The sequence below is a fragment of the Schistocerca piceifrons genome, chromosome 11 (genome assembly GCF_021461385.2).
Source record: "Schistocerca piceifrons isolate TAMUIC-IGC-003096 chromosome 11, iqSchPice1.1, whole genome shotgun sequence".
Lineage (NCBI taxonomy): Eukaryota > Metazoa > Arthropoda > Insecta > Orthoptera > Acrididae > Schistocerca > Schistocerca piceifrons.
In genome coordinates this window covers 127659077-127673561 of record NC_060148.1, presented here as the reverse complement: position 1 = coordinate 127673561, position 14485 = coordinate 127659077, and the positions used below count along the sequence as shown (strand labels likewise).

The following is a 14485-nucleotide window of genomic DNA, read 5'->3' as shown; positions in this document are numbered from 1 at the left end:
GACTTCTCTCTCCATTGAGAATGACATGCTGCGCTCTGTTACCTAGGAACTCTTCAGTCCAATCACACAATTGGTCTGATAGTGCATATGCTGTTACTTTGTTCATTAAACAACTGTGGGGAACTGTATCGAAAGCCTTGCGGAAGTCAAGAAACACAACATCTACCTGGAAACCCGTATCTATGGCCCTTTGAGCCTTGTGGACGAATAGTGCGAGCTGGGTTTCACATGATCGTCTTTTTCAAAACCCATGCTCATTCCTACATAGTAGATTTCTAGTCTCCAGAAAAGTCATTATACTCGAACATAATACACGTTCCAAGATTCTTCGAGAACTTACTGAACTGCCCTCATAATGGGTGCATTGTGAAGGCTTCCCCTGCCGAACACAGATGCTGGTGCTGAGAATTAATAGAATTGTTAAGCAAATGTACGAAGAGAGACCTTCTCGTGTTGCAGGTACGACACGAGCATGAAGCAGTATCTGGAGCAGCACAGCCCGTCAGTGAGGGAGGCGACGCTGCTGCTGACCCAGCTCCTGGAAGCCGTCACGCACATGACTCGCCACGGAGTAGCACACAGGTGTGTTGTCAGAGTCGACACTGGGTGGAATTGCTAAAAATGTGCGGGCAAACTAAATTATCTCGTGGATTAAACTCTTTCGTCACCAAAAATAGGTAATCCACTATACCTAATGTTTCTAACATTCCACTAACAAAGTAAGTACCTCAGCCTATCCATAAAACTCTGTCTTTCTGTGTAATTGGTGAGTGAATGTTAATCACTAAAGAGTATTCAAGTCGAATGCTGGAGAAACAGTACTGTGTGGCAGTGGAATGAGAACATTTGTTGTTCTGTATTGGAGATAATGTGATCAGCCTTCACCACAGTGAAGATACATGCCATTTCTACTGAAATGCTAGAGTTCTACTGGAGAAAGTGCCACTTGAAATACGTAGTTGTGGGTGGTACTAGCGAGATATGTGCTCGGCCTATTACTCACCTGGCTCTTTCCCGGTTGCCAAATAGGATGTGAAAGTGTTGCTAATTGGCCTGCGCGTATGCCTGACGTGACATCATTGGAGTTTGTTCTCTGGGAGGTAAAGTCAAAGATGAAGTCTGCGCACAGGTTTCAACGACATGAGGATTTAAAATACCTCATTCTTACAACATGTGCAGCAATATCAAAGATATATCTTCAATTCCTCCTGAACCAGTGACTGAAAATGTGTATTACTGTGGACAGTGGGCGTTTTAAACACTTCATGACATAAACAAAATTTTAAGGAAGTGCTTGTGACCACATTCCTTGGGGATTTCTTCTTAGTTTATGGGGAAGGGGGGCAGGTTGATAGTGATGTATTATTTTGCAATGTTAGTGTGGATCTTGGCATTAAATTTATGGCAGGAAGTTATTATTTTAAGAGTCTTTATACCTCAGTTACCTGTTGTACATATCTGTTCAGTTTTTGTTGTGCACCTTTTGAAGCTCTTGCAGGAACGAGCAAAACTGGTACCATCGTTAAAATCTAGAGGTCCGGCCACTTAGAAAAATTTCGGACCCCAAAGGCTAGCCATTTTTAAAATGTTACTGGCACATTTGTTTGATATAAAAGGTGTTAAGTAAGTAACATTTAGATATAAAGATAAAGTGAGTATACTTTTTTCAGCAGTTTTATTTTTCCGTGAAAGCATGTACTTTGTCTATTCTTCTGCTCAATTCCCAGCAATATAAGGCACTTACTGTATTGCACAATTAGCTTTTGAGTACCATCCTCCTAGAAATCTGCTGCCCGATCAAACAACCATATCCCCAGGGGGCTCGCCACTCTTTGACACCCCCTGCGGGTTCGGGGGTAAGAATAGGCCCGCGATATTCCTGCCTGTCGTAAGAGGCGACTAAAAGGAGTCTCAAACGTTTCGGCCTTCTGTGATGGTCCCCTCTTGGGTTTGACCTCCTTTTTTCTTCCAAATTTCCGTCGTCAGTGCGTGCCATTTGGGGAAGGACACCTTACGTGGTGTTTTTGTATTGGTCCATCATGCTCCACCATCTTGCATGTTACCTATTGTCGTGTGGGGGGGACTACGCCCAACATCTTCTGGGTTGTCTCCTTCTCGCCTTGTGCGCACTCTTCTTCTTAGCGCCTACGACAACTGTGGACCCTTTAAACACCTAAAATCCAGCACGGTAGCCAGTCCGTTGTGGTGGGGTCGTCATGTACCCTCTTGGTGGTAGCCCTCTGACCACGCAGGGATCGCACTACAGATGCCAGAGCTGTTTCCTCCCCATGCATGCCAAGGAGTATGTGCCCATCTTGTCTGGGGCACGGGGACTCCGGGCAACGGGATATCGGCCAGGTACCCGTTGCTTTGGCTGGGTGGCGCCCTTGGGGAGAGCCCTCGTTCGGAGTAGGTGGCATCTGGGCGGATGTGGCGCAATGAAGCGCAATAAATCACACCAAGCTGGTGGTCGCACGGCCACCAGCGTCTCTAAGCGAGGTAGAGTCGACTTCGATGCTGCGCAATATGACCCTCAGACATTCCCCTCGTTGGCTGCGCCATGGGAGGGACGCCGATCTAGTGCCAAGCGGGAGCCTTATGTACCGCAATACCTTGTCTGCAGCAGGACTGATGGTGACTCCTTTCTTACGACGAAGCCTATGTTTTTTGTGGAACACCTGGAGGATAAGTTTGGGGAAGTGGCAGGGTTGTCAAAAATGAGGAATGGGTCCACCCTCCTCAAGACGTCCTCCCCAGCCCAGTCACGAGCGTTGCTCTTGTGTGATAAGCTGGGTGACGTCCCTGTTACCGTCACTCCCCACAGTAGCTTAAATATGGTCCAGGGGATTATTTATCATCGTGACCTCTTGTTACAATCCGATGACGAGCTGAGAGCCGACTTGGAACGGCGTGGTGTGCATTTTGTCCGTCGTGTCCATCGAGGACCCAAGACAAACAGGGTGGCCACCGGTGCCTTTATCTTGGCCTTTGAGGGTGATGTCTTGCCCGAGAAGGTCAAGGTAATGGTTTACCGTTGCGACGTGAAGCCATACGTCCCTCCCCCGATGCGGTGCTTCCAGTGCTGGAAGTTTGGGCATATGTCCTCCCGTTGCCCATCCAGCGCTACATGTCGAGATTGCGCACGCCCCTCTCATCCCGATTCTCCATGTGCGCCCCCGCCTGTATGTGTCAACTGTGGGGAGCACCACTCTCCATGCTCGCCGGATTGCCCCGTTCTTCATAAGGAGCGGAAGATAATGGAATTTAAGACCCTGGACCGGCTTACTTATCGAGAGGCTAAACAGAAATATGCGAGGTTGTATCCTGCTTCCCTTCGAACATCTTATGCTGCAGCCACGTTATCGTCGCCCACGCGAGCGACGGTTGTCGCTTCATCTGTGCCGCCTTCAGTGGGCCCTCAGGGCCATGTATCTCTGTCTGCCCCCCTCGTGCCTGGGTGCAAGCCTTCCTCTATTGCCCCCTTAGCAGTTGGGGGCAAACCCTCTTCTGTCGCTCCCCCCAAGCTTACTTCGGGAGTGACATCTGCTCCACAACTGGGAGGCTCGATTCCTCCCCCACCTTCTCCGGCGGCGTTGCCTCCGCCGGTTCCTCTCTCGCGGAAGGGGTCCCTCGGGGCTCTCCCTTCCTCCGTTTCTTCTCCTTCCCAGCCAGATGTCAGCCAGTGGCTGAAGGTTCCGCCACCTGCTGATCATAGGGCTTCTGCATCGTCGTCAGCCTCCAACGCTCCTTCAGAGAAGCTCTCCCAGCCCTCTCACCCTAAGGGCAGACGCGAGAAGAAGGAACGGAATGTGTCCAAGAAGAAGGACTTCCGGCGGTTTCAGCACCGCCTGCTGTACATAGTCCTGGCTCCGGGGATGAGGTGGAGATCATCGCCTCTGCCGCGGATCTCGCCCTCACGGAACCCTTGGGGGCCTCTCCTATGGACTCAGCTGACTCTCCCCCAGTGGCGGCAGTTGGCTCTGAAGCGCTGTCTGCCTCTTAGTCGCATTCACGCCCTCCCAGTCCCTTCCTGCTTCCATTCTCCAATGGAACTGCGGCGGTTATTTCCGCCACCTGCCTGAGCTCCGGATGCTTCTGAGTGATTCCCCTGTTCTCTGCATTGCTCTGCAGGAAACTTGGTTTCCTGCACTACGGACCCCCGCCCTTCGCAGTTATCAGGGATACTATAAGAACCGTGCTGCCTGTCATCGAGCGTCAGGTGGGGTTTGCCTCTTTGTTCACCACTCTGTCTGTAGTTCGCCAGTACCCCTTCAGACGCCTTTAGAGGCAGTTGCTGTCAGGGTTGAGCTCTCGCCGGCTATTACTGTTTGCTCTGTTTACATTCCTCCGGATGGGGAGCTCCCCCGACATGTCTTGGCTGCGCTGCTGGCTCAACTCCCGCCACCATTGCTGCTTCTGGGCGATTTCAATGCCCACAACCCTCTATGGGGTGGGACTGTCTCTGATGACCGCGGTCGGGCCGTGGAGCATTTGTTGGCTCAGCTCGACCTTAGCCTCTTGAACACCGGTGCTCCCACGCATTTCAGTGTTGCCCATGGCTCGTTCTCGGCCATCGATCTCTCTCTTTGCAGCCCCGGACTTGTCCCATCCCTCCACTGGAGGGTGCACCCTGACCTGTGCGGTAGTGACCATTTTCCCATCTCTTTGTCCCTACCCCAGAGTCGTTCTTCTGGGCACCTGCCCCGCTGGGCTCTCCACAGGGCAGACTGGTCGGCTTTTACTTCTGCTGCTGCCATTGAGTCTCCCCCACAGGGTGACATTGACGAGGTGGTCCATGTTTTAACCACATCCATCATTTCAGCGGCCGAGGCTGCCATCCCCCGATCTTCTGGCCTCCCTCGGAGGAAGGCTGTACCCTGGTGGTCACCGGAGATTGCTGAGGCTATTCGCGACCGTCGGCGGGCTCTCCAGCGGCATAGGCGGCACCCGTCTCTCGAGACCCTCATCGCCTTTAAGAGGCTCCGTGCCCTGGCCCGTCGTCTTATTGCACGGCGTAAGCAGGAGTGCTGGGAGAGGTATGTCTCATCCTTGGGCTCCCATGTCTCCCCCTCACTCGTGTGGTCCCGGATCCGGCGGATTTATGGATACCAGACCCTTATGGGTGTCCCTGGGCTCTCCTTGGACGGCGCTGTCTGCACGGACGCTGCCGCCATTGCTGAACGGCTTGCCGTGCACTTTGCTCAGAGCTCTGCGACTGCCTCCTATCCCCCCGCCTTTCGCTCTCTAAAGGAGCGAGCCGAGCGGACGCCGTTCTCATTCCACACGCGTCGTTCTGAAACATACAATGCTCCTTTCAGCGAGAGGGAATTCCTCGCTGCCCTCGCCGATTGCCCTGATACGGCACCAGGCCCAGACTGCATCCACGCGCAGATGCTGAAGCATCTCTCCAGGGACTGCCAGAGACACCTTCTCGCGATATTTAATCGCATTTGGAGCGAAGGCGTGTTCCCGTCGCAATGGCGAGAGGGTGTTATTGTCCCCATCTTGAAGCCTGGTGCGGACCCGCTGGCGGTGGACAGCTATCGTCCCATTACCCTCACCAACGTTTTGTGCAAATTGCTCGAACGTATGGTGGGGCGGCGTTTGTGTTGGGTCCTTGAGTCGCGCGGTCTCCTCGCTCCATCCCAGGGTGGCTTCCGTCGGGGCCGGTCTGCAGTGGACAATTTGGTGCGGCTGGAATCTGCTGTCCGTACGGCTTTTGCCCGACGTCAGCATCTCGTTGCTGTATTTTTCGATCTGCGGAAGGCGTATAACACCACATGGAGGCATCACATCCTCGCCACATTGTATGGGTGGGGTCTTCGTGGTCGGCTCCCGGCTTTTCTTCAAACCTTTCTATTGCGCCGCTCTTTCCGGGTGCAAGTTGGTGCCGCCTCTAGTTCTTCTTATACACAGGAAAATGGGGTCCCACAGGGCTCGGTGTTGAGTGTGTCCTTATTTCTAGTGGCCATTAATGGTCTGGCTGCAGCCGTGGGGTCGTCGGTGTCTCCTTCTTTGTATGCCGACGACTTCTGCATCTCATTTAGCTCCACGACTACGGGAGTCGCGGAACGCAGGCTGCAGGTAGCCGTTCGGAAGGCAGCATCATGGGCTCTGACTCACGGTTTTCAGTTCTCTGCAGCCAAGACTAGAGTTATGCACTTCTGCAGGCGTCGGACGGTCCACCCTCATCCTGACCTTTACCTCGACGGCCACCTGCTTGAAGTGGTGGACACTTGCCGCTTCTTGGGACTCGTGTTTGATGCCCGGCTCACATGGGTTCCTCATATTACTCAGCTGAAGCAAAAATGCTGGCGGCACCTCAACGCTCTCCGCTGCCTTAGCCACACGTCTTGGGGTGCGGATCGCTGCACGCTGCTGCGATTGTACAGAGCCCTTGTGCAGTCTCGGCTTGATTATGGGAGCCTGGCCTATGGGTCTGCATCACCCTCAGTGTTGATGTTGTTAGACCCCATACACCACTGTGGGGTCCGGCTTGCAACTGGCGCTTTTCGTACGAGCCCCGTGGATAGTCTACTGGTGGAGGCCGGGATTCCCCCACTGCGGATTCGCCGCCATCGACTGCTCGCCGACTATGCTGTCCACGTGCATTGCTCGCCAGGCCATCCCAATCGTTGCCTGCTTTTCGCTGCCATGGTACTCCATCTGCCCGAACGGCGACCTAGGTCTGGGCTTTCCGTCGCCGTCCGCGTTCAGTCCTTGCTGTCGGAATTGGGTTCATTCCCTCTTCCGCCTCCCTTCCGGGTCCGTTCCCCCTCGCCTCCCTGGTGTTTGTTCCGGCCGTCCGTCCGTCTGGACTTGGCACAGGGACCCAAGGACTCGGTTCCGCCTGTGGCCCTCCGTCGCCGTTTTCTTGCGCTCCTCGCCTCATTTCCGGGCTGTGAGCCTGTCTACACTGATGGTTCCCTGGTTGATGGTCGTACTGCCTACGCCTTTGCTCACTCTGCCCATGTTGAGCAACGCTCCTTGCCGGCTGGCTGCAGTATTTTTACTGCAGAGCTGGTGGCCATCTTGCGCGCTCTTGAGCATATGCGTTTCTGCTCAGGTAGGTCCATCGTGATCTGCAGTGACTCCCTGAGCAGCCTTCAGGCCATCGACCGCTGCTATCCCTCCTCTCCTCTGGTGTCCTCCATTCAGGAGTCTGTTTCCGCCATTGCCCGTTCGGTGGTCTTGGTTTGGACGCCCGGTCATGTTGGCATCCCAGGGAACGAACGTGTAGACAGGCTGGCCAAAGGGGCGATCGACGCCCCGGCTTTGGAGGTCGGCCTTACGGCTCGCGACCAGCAGATGGTGTTGCGCCGTAAGCTGATTGGGATGTGGGCTGCTGAGTGGCGTGGCATGACAGCCCCGAATAAACTGCGGGCTGTCAAGGAGACGACCGCCGTGTGGCGTTCCTCCCTGCGGGCTTCTTGCAGGGACTCGGTAGTCCTGTGTCGGCTGCGCATCGGCCATACATACCTGACGCACGGCCATCTCTTGCGTCAGGAGGATCCCCCCCTGTGTCAGTGTGGGTCCCGGCTGACGGTCGGCCACATTTTGCTGGAGTGTCCTCGACTGCGCACACTCCGGCAATCTTTTAATCTCCCGGGCACTTTGGCTTTGGTTTTATCCGACGATGCCTCCATGGCTGACAATGTTTTACATTTTATCCGTAGTAGTCGTTTTTATGGTTCGATTTAGGGAGGTCCTGCGCCTTTCCCTTTCTGTGTCTTTTGTCCTTGTGTCTGTTGCTGTTCTGGTGTGCCGTCAGATGGTTGACTCTTTCCCTTTTTTTTTTTTCTCATGGTCAGTCAACCAGTCTCCGGCCATCCTCCTTTCTCCTGTTTCTTTCTGTCTGGTGCTCCTCTGTCCTGTTCTTGTATGTAGTGTTTCTTACTGCATTTGTGTTCTTTTAGCGCCTGGGGGGACGTCTCCTCCCCCTTTGGTTTTTATCTGCTCCGTAGATTTTCGGCTCGCCTGATTTTGGAATGGGGGACTGATGACCTTTGCTGTTTAGTCCCCCTTAAACATCCCAACAACCACCACCACTCTTTGACGGGTTCGTGCTCGGCTGCCACGGGACCCCATCCTTTACAGCATCTTTTCCCTTCCGTGCTGCATGTGTATCCTCTTGCTATTCTTTTTCCCCTCTCTCGGGGAACAGATCTGGGGTGTTATTGGGAATGTTCCGCACTGTCTTTTGCTGACATAAGAACAGTCTCACCACTGTTCTTCGTTCCCTTTTCCACTCTTTGTTTACCTTGTCCTATCCTTCCTCCGCATCAGTGTTTGATGTTCCTCTTTTTGTTCTTCCTCCCTTTGCACCCCTGAAGACTGGTCCACGCGTCTGATGCTTAACAGGTGGCTGGGTAACACGATAGGTAGCGTTCCCACGTACCCCCCAGTACAGGCCGGGCTCAGGGAGGGGTAATTGCCTGAGCTGCTACCTTCCAAATTGCCGATTCGTCCCCCTGTCAGGTGTTCGGGAGGTGTGAACAATCACCTAAGGTGGGTGCAGCATCTAGTGAAGGGCCCCCCAGTTGGAAGGAGCGTGCCATCGGAGATGCTGGCAATCGCGGGAAATTTTCTCGCTGAGCCGATCGTCTTCACGAGCGACGTCTGCGAAACGAAACGGTGCTAACAATTCGGGCCCTTTGAGCTGCACCGCAGTTTCCTGGTTTCACGTACTGTAAACGGTCAGTCCTTCACAATGGTACATCCGTTTATTATTCAGAAAGGCATTGATGGAGTTGCTGGCCCTGTGAAATCCTGCTCTCGTTTACGGAATGGTGCTTCGCTTTTGGAGAGTACTTCCGATTCTCGAGCACAGTGCCTGCTGCTTTGCGTCTCCTCGGCTATCCTGTTTGTGTCGAGACCCAGAGAACTCCGAATTCTTCCCGCGGTGTTATTTACACTAGGCAGCTCGACAGACTGACGGAGTATGAAATACAAATATACACCTCTGAGCAGGTGTCATTGCCATCGATCGGCTGATGAAAAAAGGTGGATTCCTCCTTAGTGGCCTCAAGCAGTCTTTTTCTCACTTTTAATAGAGTGGTTCTCCCGTCCGAGATCAAAACGGGCTACGAAGTTATCACAGTCCGACAGTACATTCCGACCCTGATGCGCTGCTACCAGTGTCCTCATTTCAACCACACCAGACTGTTTTGTCGACACGTGGCCAAATGTGTAACCTGAGGTAGGGATGCGCACGAGGGCAATTGTTCACCTCCTTCCCCCTCTGTGTCGACTGCAATGCTGACCGTGCCGCTGCCTCTCGAGATTGTCCCATGTATCTCAATGAGTGGTGAAATATGCTCACATTTTTATAAACTTGAATGTAGCTTATTTCGTTACAGTACTCACTTCTCCGTGAAATGTTTACAAGATGATATTTGTCTTTTTGTGTTGGCTTCAGTTGTCTAGTGTTTTGTCGGCTGCAGAAATGACCTGGTTCAATGCGTTTGCCTCATTTTTGGTGCTTCAAATACCATTTCTTCGAATGTGGTTCGTTCTTGATGTTTATATAAAAAAAGCAGTAACATAATTCATTTTTCCTGTTCACTAGCAAATTATTAAAACGACGACCTGCACATTGTTTCACTGTCACACACACCGAAAGTTCACTGCCGACTGACTACGGTCAAAGACGACTCCAGTGTCAGACATTTCACACCACACACAAGCTTCCACTTGTAACCAGTCTCTTTGATATTCTTCATCATATCTACTAATATTAATCAATATGCTATCACTCTCAAACATATAAGCAAATTAGCATAAAATAAGGCAAATTACAATTCACAAAAAAATATTCTGACAAAAATATAAGAAAACATTTACAACCTCCCTCATTAGATTTGGCTAGTTGCAAACCCTGCCTTCTACCGTCTGGCAATTATAGTACTGTTCTTGCTACACATCTCGCTCCATGAAGGACGTGGCCACACAGGCATGCGGCCTCAAATTCAGCCCTGTGGTTGTGAAATCAGCGAGTGTCAGGGTAACATCGCCATCCCCTCATCCAGCTGTGCAACGAGCCATGAAACTCTCGCATCAAGGGACGAAGTCACCAGTTGCACAACTGGCAGGCAGTAAAGGACAGGAGTACTCCTGTAAAGACTTCCTACATCCCTCCAGCCAACACCTGAGTCTTCCTCTTCTAACCGGAAAGGTTCAACGAAGTCCAACAAAGGCAAACGGTTTTCTCCTTCGCCAACTTGACTGTTTTTCTGTGCCGGACTCTGCTGGTGCTTCTGTTGACCCCACAGAGCTGGATCTTCCTGCCTCTGGGCCCTGTAGCTGCGAGTCTTCACACACTGGCACTCGGCAGTCGCCGAGGAGACACCCCTTCGTTTTTTCCTCGTCGTGACTCTCCTCCAGTGGGGTGTTTGCGGCTATCTATCCACCAAAGAGGATTTATGGCTGCTTTTAGAATTGCAGCCTCCCCTTGTACTCTGCCTTCAGGAAACAAAATTGCGTCCTCACAACCGCTTTGAGCCTTTGCATTTCTTCCCGGTCCGTTTTCAATTTTTCCCTGAGGCCGGCATTCATTCTCGAGGGGGGGGATTGTGCTGCTCGTACGGTACGACGTTCGTAGTCGACCCGTCTCCCTGAGTATTCATCTTCCAGCTGTCGCAGTTCGCCTTTTCCTTCCTCGTCTAACTTTCTCCTTTGTACCGTTTACGTCCCTTCGTAATTCGATGTCACCGGGGCAGACTTCCTCCGGCTTATCGGGCAGCTGCCTCGCCCATTCCTGCTGCTCGGTGACTTTAATGCTTACTGTCCCCTTTGGGGTTCTCCCAGAACCTGTCAGAGAAGTGCCTTCTATGCTGACATTCTTAATCAACTTGGAGATACCTTAACTCAGGAGCACCCACATTCCTTTCAGACTCCTTGCACACCTATTCCCATTTGGACGTATTCTTCTGCACTGCCCATGGTCTCGAATGGTCCGTTCTCTCTGACACATATCTGAGCGACCATTTCCAGTGTTCTTTATGTTTGGTGATCCCCACCTGCATGTATACCCAAATGGCAGCTTACTAATGCTGACTGGTGGCTTTAGTCCTCCCCGATGACCTTCGATCAACACAAGTTCCCCAGTTGTGAAGACCAGGTGGACTACTTTACAAATGTGCTGCAGGACGTTCAACTCCCCGCACTTCCTCTTCACCACGCCGTGTCCCGGTCGCACGGTGGACTGAGGCGTTCTGCAACGCAATTCACACGCGGAGATGTGCTCTCTGCATTTTTAACCGTCATCCTACGATGGCAAACTGCATTCATTGTAAACAGATGTGTTCACAGTGTCGTGTTGTTTGAGATAGCGAAACAAGCTAGCTGGATTTCATTCACTATTTCTTTTAACAGTTCCACTCCCTCCTCTGTCGTGTGGGGCAATCTCGGACGGCTCTCTGGGACCGAGATCCGTTCCCCAATTTCCTGCCTGACAGTAGCAGACGATGTCATGGTGGACCTTATTGCTATCTCCAACACCTTGAGCCGCCTTTCTGCGGAAATTTCAAGGTATTCCCACTATTACCCTGCTTTCCTCGAGCGGAGGTGGCCCGGGCAATGTCCCTCTCTTCCCAGAATCGTGAGCACTACAATGCTGCCTTTACTATGTGGGAACTAGATCGTGCTCTCACTTCATCCCGATCCTCTGCCGCAGGGAGGCAGGAGGCTGTCTGGATCGTAACTTCCAACACCAAAATTTCTGCTGATTCTTACCTTCTGCTCTGTTCTCAGATTGTGCCAACAATATTGAAATCCATCTGGCCCGTCTAAATTATACTGCTACTTGTCACTGAAGCTCATTCTACCCCATTTTGAAGTCCATGGCATATGTTTTTCAACAAACCCCAATATAGCATATTTATGCTTGGTGTCTGCTGTTGTTTCTTGAATGCAAGGTATTTCTCATTCGATAAAATTTGTCACTTACCTACCAGTTCCTTACAACTATATATCAGCAATAAGTTGAGAAGAATAACAGTTTGCAGTGCTCGCTTTGTGCAAAAGGAACTGTTTTGACGTCTCAAAGAATTTTCTACTTAGCCCATATTTTACATTCTGTCCATATTGTGTACCAAATAAAATAAAATTATTGATCACTGTATTTTAACAGTTAAGGGGGGTAGGACGTCAAACGGGCTGACTTGGTGCAGGAGAGGCACCACAGGACATTTTAATTTCCCCTGTCTATACTTTTAGAAATAAATTCATAAAATTTTGTCAGAATGACTAGGAAGGATTCAGGATTCACTCTCATAGCAGTGGAAGTTCAAAAACATAACCAAATAAATATTTTTACATATGAAATTACATCATTTTTTCACTTACTGGCTGCATTTGTTGTTATAGGTACACTTTTCTTCATAAGTAAGAGAGATTCTTCGATGAATTTTGCACAGCATACAAATCGTACTTACAGGTGTAAGAAACTCTAGAATTTTCCAAATCTATTAAAAACTGTGGTAAGAATTGAGATAATTAACTATAAAATTTGACTCTTTTTCTAAACATGACGTTTAAAACGTAACAGCTCATTCATTTTTTCATAAATTAAAGAAATTTTATAATTTCAACACCTGTATGTATGTTTTGTATGGTGTGCAAAATTCATCTAAGGATCTCTCTTACTTATGAAGAAAAGTGTACCTATAACAACAAATGCAGCCAACAATAAGTGAAAAAATGATGAAATTTCACATGTAAAATAATTAATTTGTTATGTTTTGAACTTCCACTGCCTATGAGTGTGAATCCTGAATCCTTCCCGGTCATGCTGACAAAGTTTTATGAATTTACTTGTAAAAGTATAGATAGTGGAAATTAAAATGTCCTGTGGTGCCTCTCCTGCTCCAAGTCAGCCCGTTTGACGTCCTACCCCCCTTAAACTTACTGGGGATTTGACGATTAGAGAGGCCCATTTCCTTGGACACGCTATCTCAAGATAACTGTGTTCTGTGTGGCATTGTCACTGCAGTAAAGGCACACCGCACAGAGCCAACTGCTTCCATACCGAGTTCCATCCTCTACCACCTGAATTGCTGGATGTCATGTTATATACTGTACTACTGGCATCTAATGCGATACCATTTGACTGATTTCGTCATTATCTGGATCTCGTTCTATTGTGTACACACTGTGCACGACTATTCCAGCTGACATTTGTTAATTTTCCTACAAACATCCAGGTCTTAGTATTGATTTCCACTACTGTGTAATTGTAACTTAAAAGTGTAACATAATAAGGCACGTATCACTAGTAGAAACTGTTTTTGCCTTGAGGCTGCTTAACTGAGTGTGCGAATACACGGACTTCATTCATCCATCCAGTATTTCGCTTAACAATACAATTCAGATATAGTGCAGTGTGTAGGTGCCGTTTCAGTGATTCTCCACACTCTGGTCTACCTCCACCAGAGGTATGACCAGCCTGACAGGTCTACAGAAGTGCCTTCCGTATGCGGTCGGGATTCCGCCTCTGTCTTCTTTCGGCTCCTGTACTCGCACTCACTTCCGCCCTTCCACAGGTGCTTTGGAAGAACTACTTGTAAGAGCACATTGTCATCAGTTCGGAGCCTCACTGCTCCTCTGTTCGAGCATTCGAATTGGTGAAAGTTACGTGAGAGTGCCAGGTACTCGGTACTTCCTGCACTTCCAGAAATTTTCTGTTCTTTGACACTGTGTGAACTTTGTCATCAAGTCTGCTGCAGTCAGTGGCTCAAGTCCGGTTCACAATACTGTGTCTCTCTCCCCCTCGAGGAAGTGCGCTGGAGTGAGTACTTTGTCCTAAGTTTGAGAAATGGGCCTCGAGTTATCTGAAACGTCTCTTTGTCGAGCCGACCATTCTCTCCCGTAATCCTCCCTACCGAGTCACACACAGAGCTATAAATTTCCGAGGTGTGCCTCGTCGAGCGAAGTTTTGGTGAGACTTATCGCCAGATATTATGGACCACAGTTGCATTATTTCTTTGTTGGCTGTTTGGAACGTTTGAGCTTTGTAACTACAAATGGTGTGTGGAATGCCAGATCGACAAATACACTACTGGTCATTAAAATTGCTACACCAATAAGAAATGCAGATGATGAACGGGTATTCATTGGACAAATACATTATACTAGAACTGACATATGATAACATTTTCATGCAATTTGGGTGAATAGATCCTGAGAAATCAGTACCCAGAACAACCACCTCTGGCCATAATAACGGCCGGGGGGGCATGCGCACAGGATTAAAAGCTCTGTGAAATGGTGATTTCCATCTTAGAATAAGTGGGTGTCCTCCTTCCATGGTTAACTGGGCGTATTGTAAACAACCTCCAAAAATGGGTTGAGAGACACTATTTTTGATACTCTGCATAGTGGCACATTCTCCATCTTCGTGCAATAAAGTCAAGCTTTTGTGATTTCTTCTGCAGTTAATTCCCCTTGCTTGTTCACCTTGTCAATCTGTTTCCTTTTAAATCGAAAA

General features: G+C 50.0%; 1 protein-coding gene across 2 annotated transcripts in view; it reads left to right on the top strand.

The window, feature by feature from the left end:
* LOC124720007 (serine/threonine-protein kinase Pink1, mitochondrial) overlaps positions 1–14485 on the top strand; it is a 112047-nt gene that overhangs the window by 62200 nt on the left and 35362 nt on the right. For both annotated transcript variants that reach the window (XR_007006034.1, XM_047245244.1), the window contains exon 5: positions 460–582. Coding sequence is in view for 1 of the 2 variants with exons in the window: in XM_047245244.1 (XP_047101200.1) it covers positions 460–582 (123 nt within the window). In the remaining variant the exon portion in view is untranslated. The remainder of the gene's footprint in view (positions 1–459; positions 583–14485) is intronic.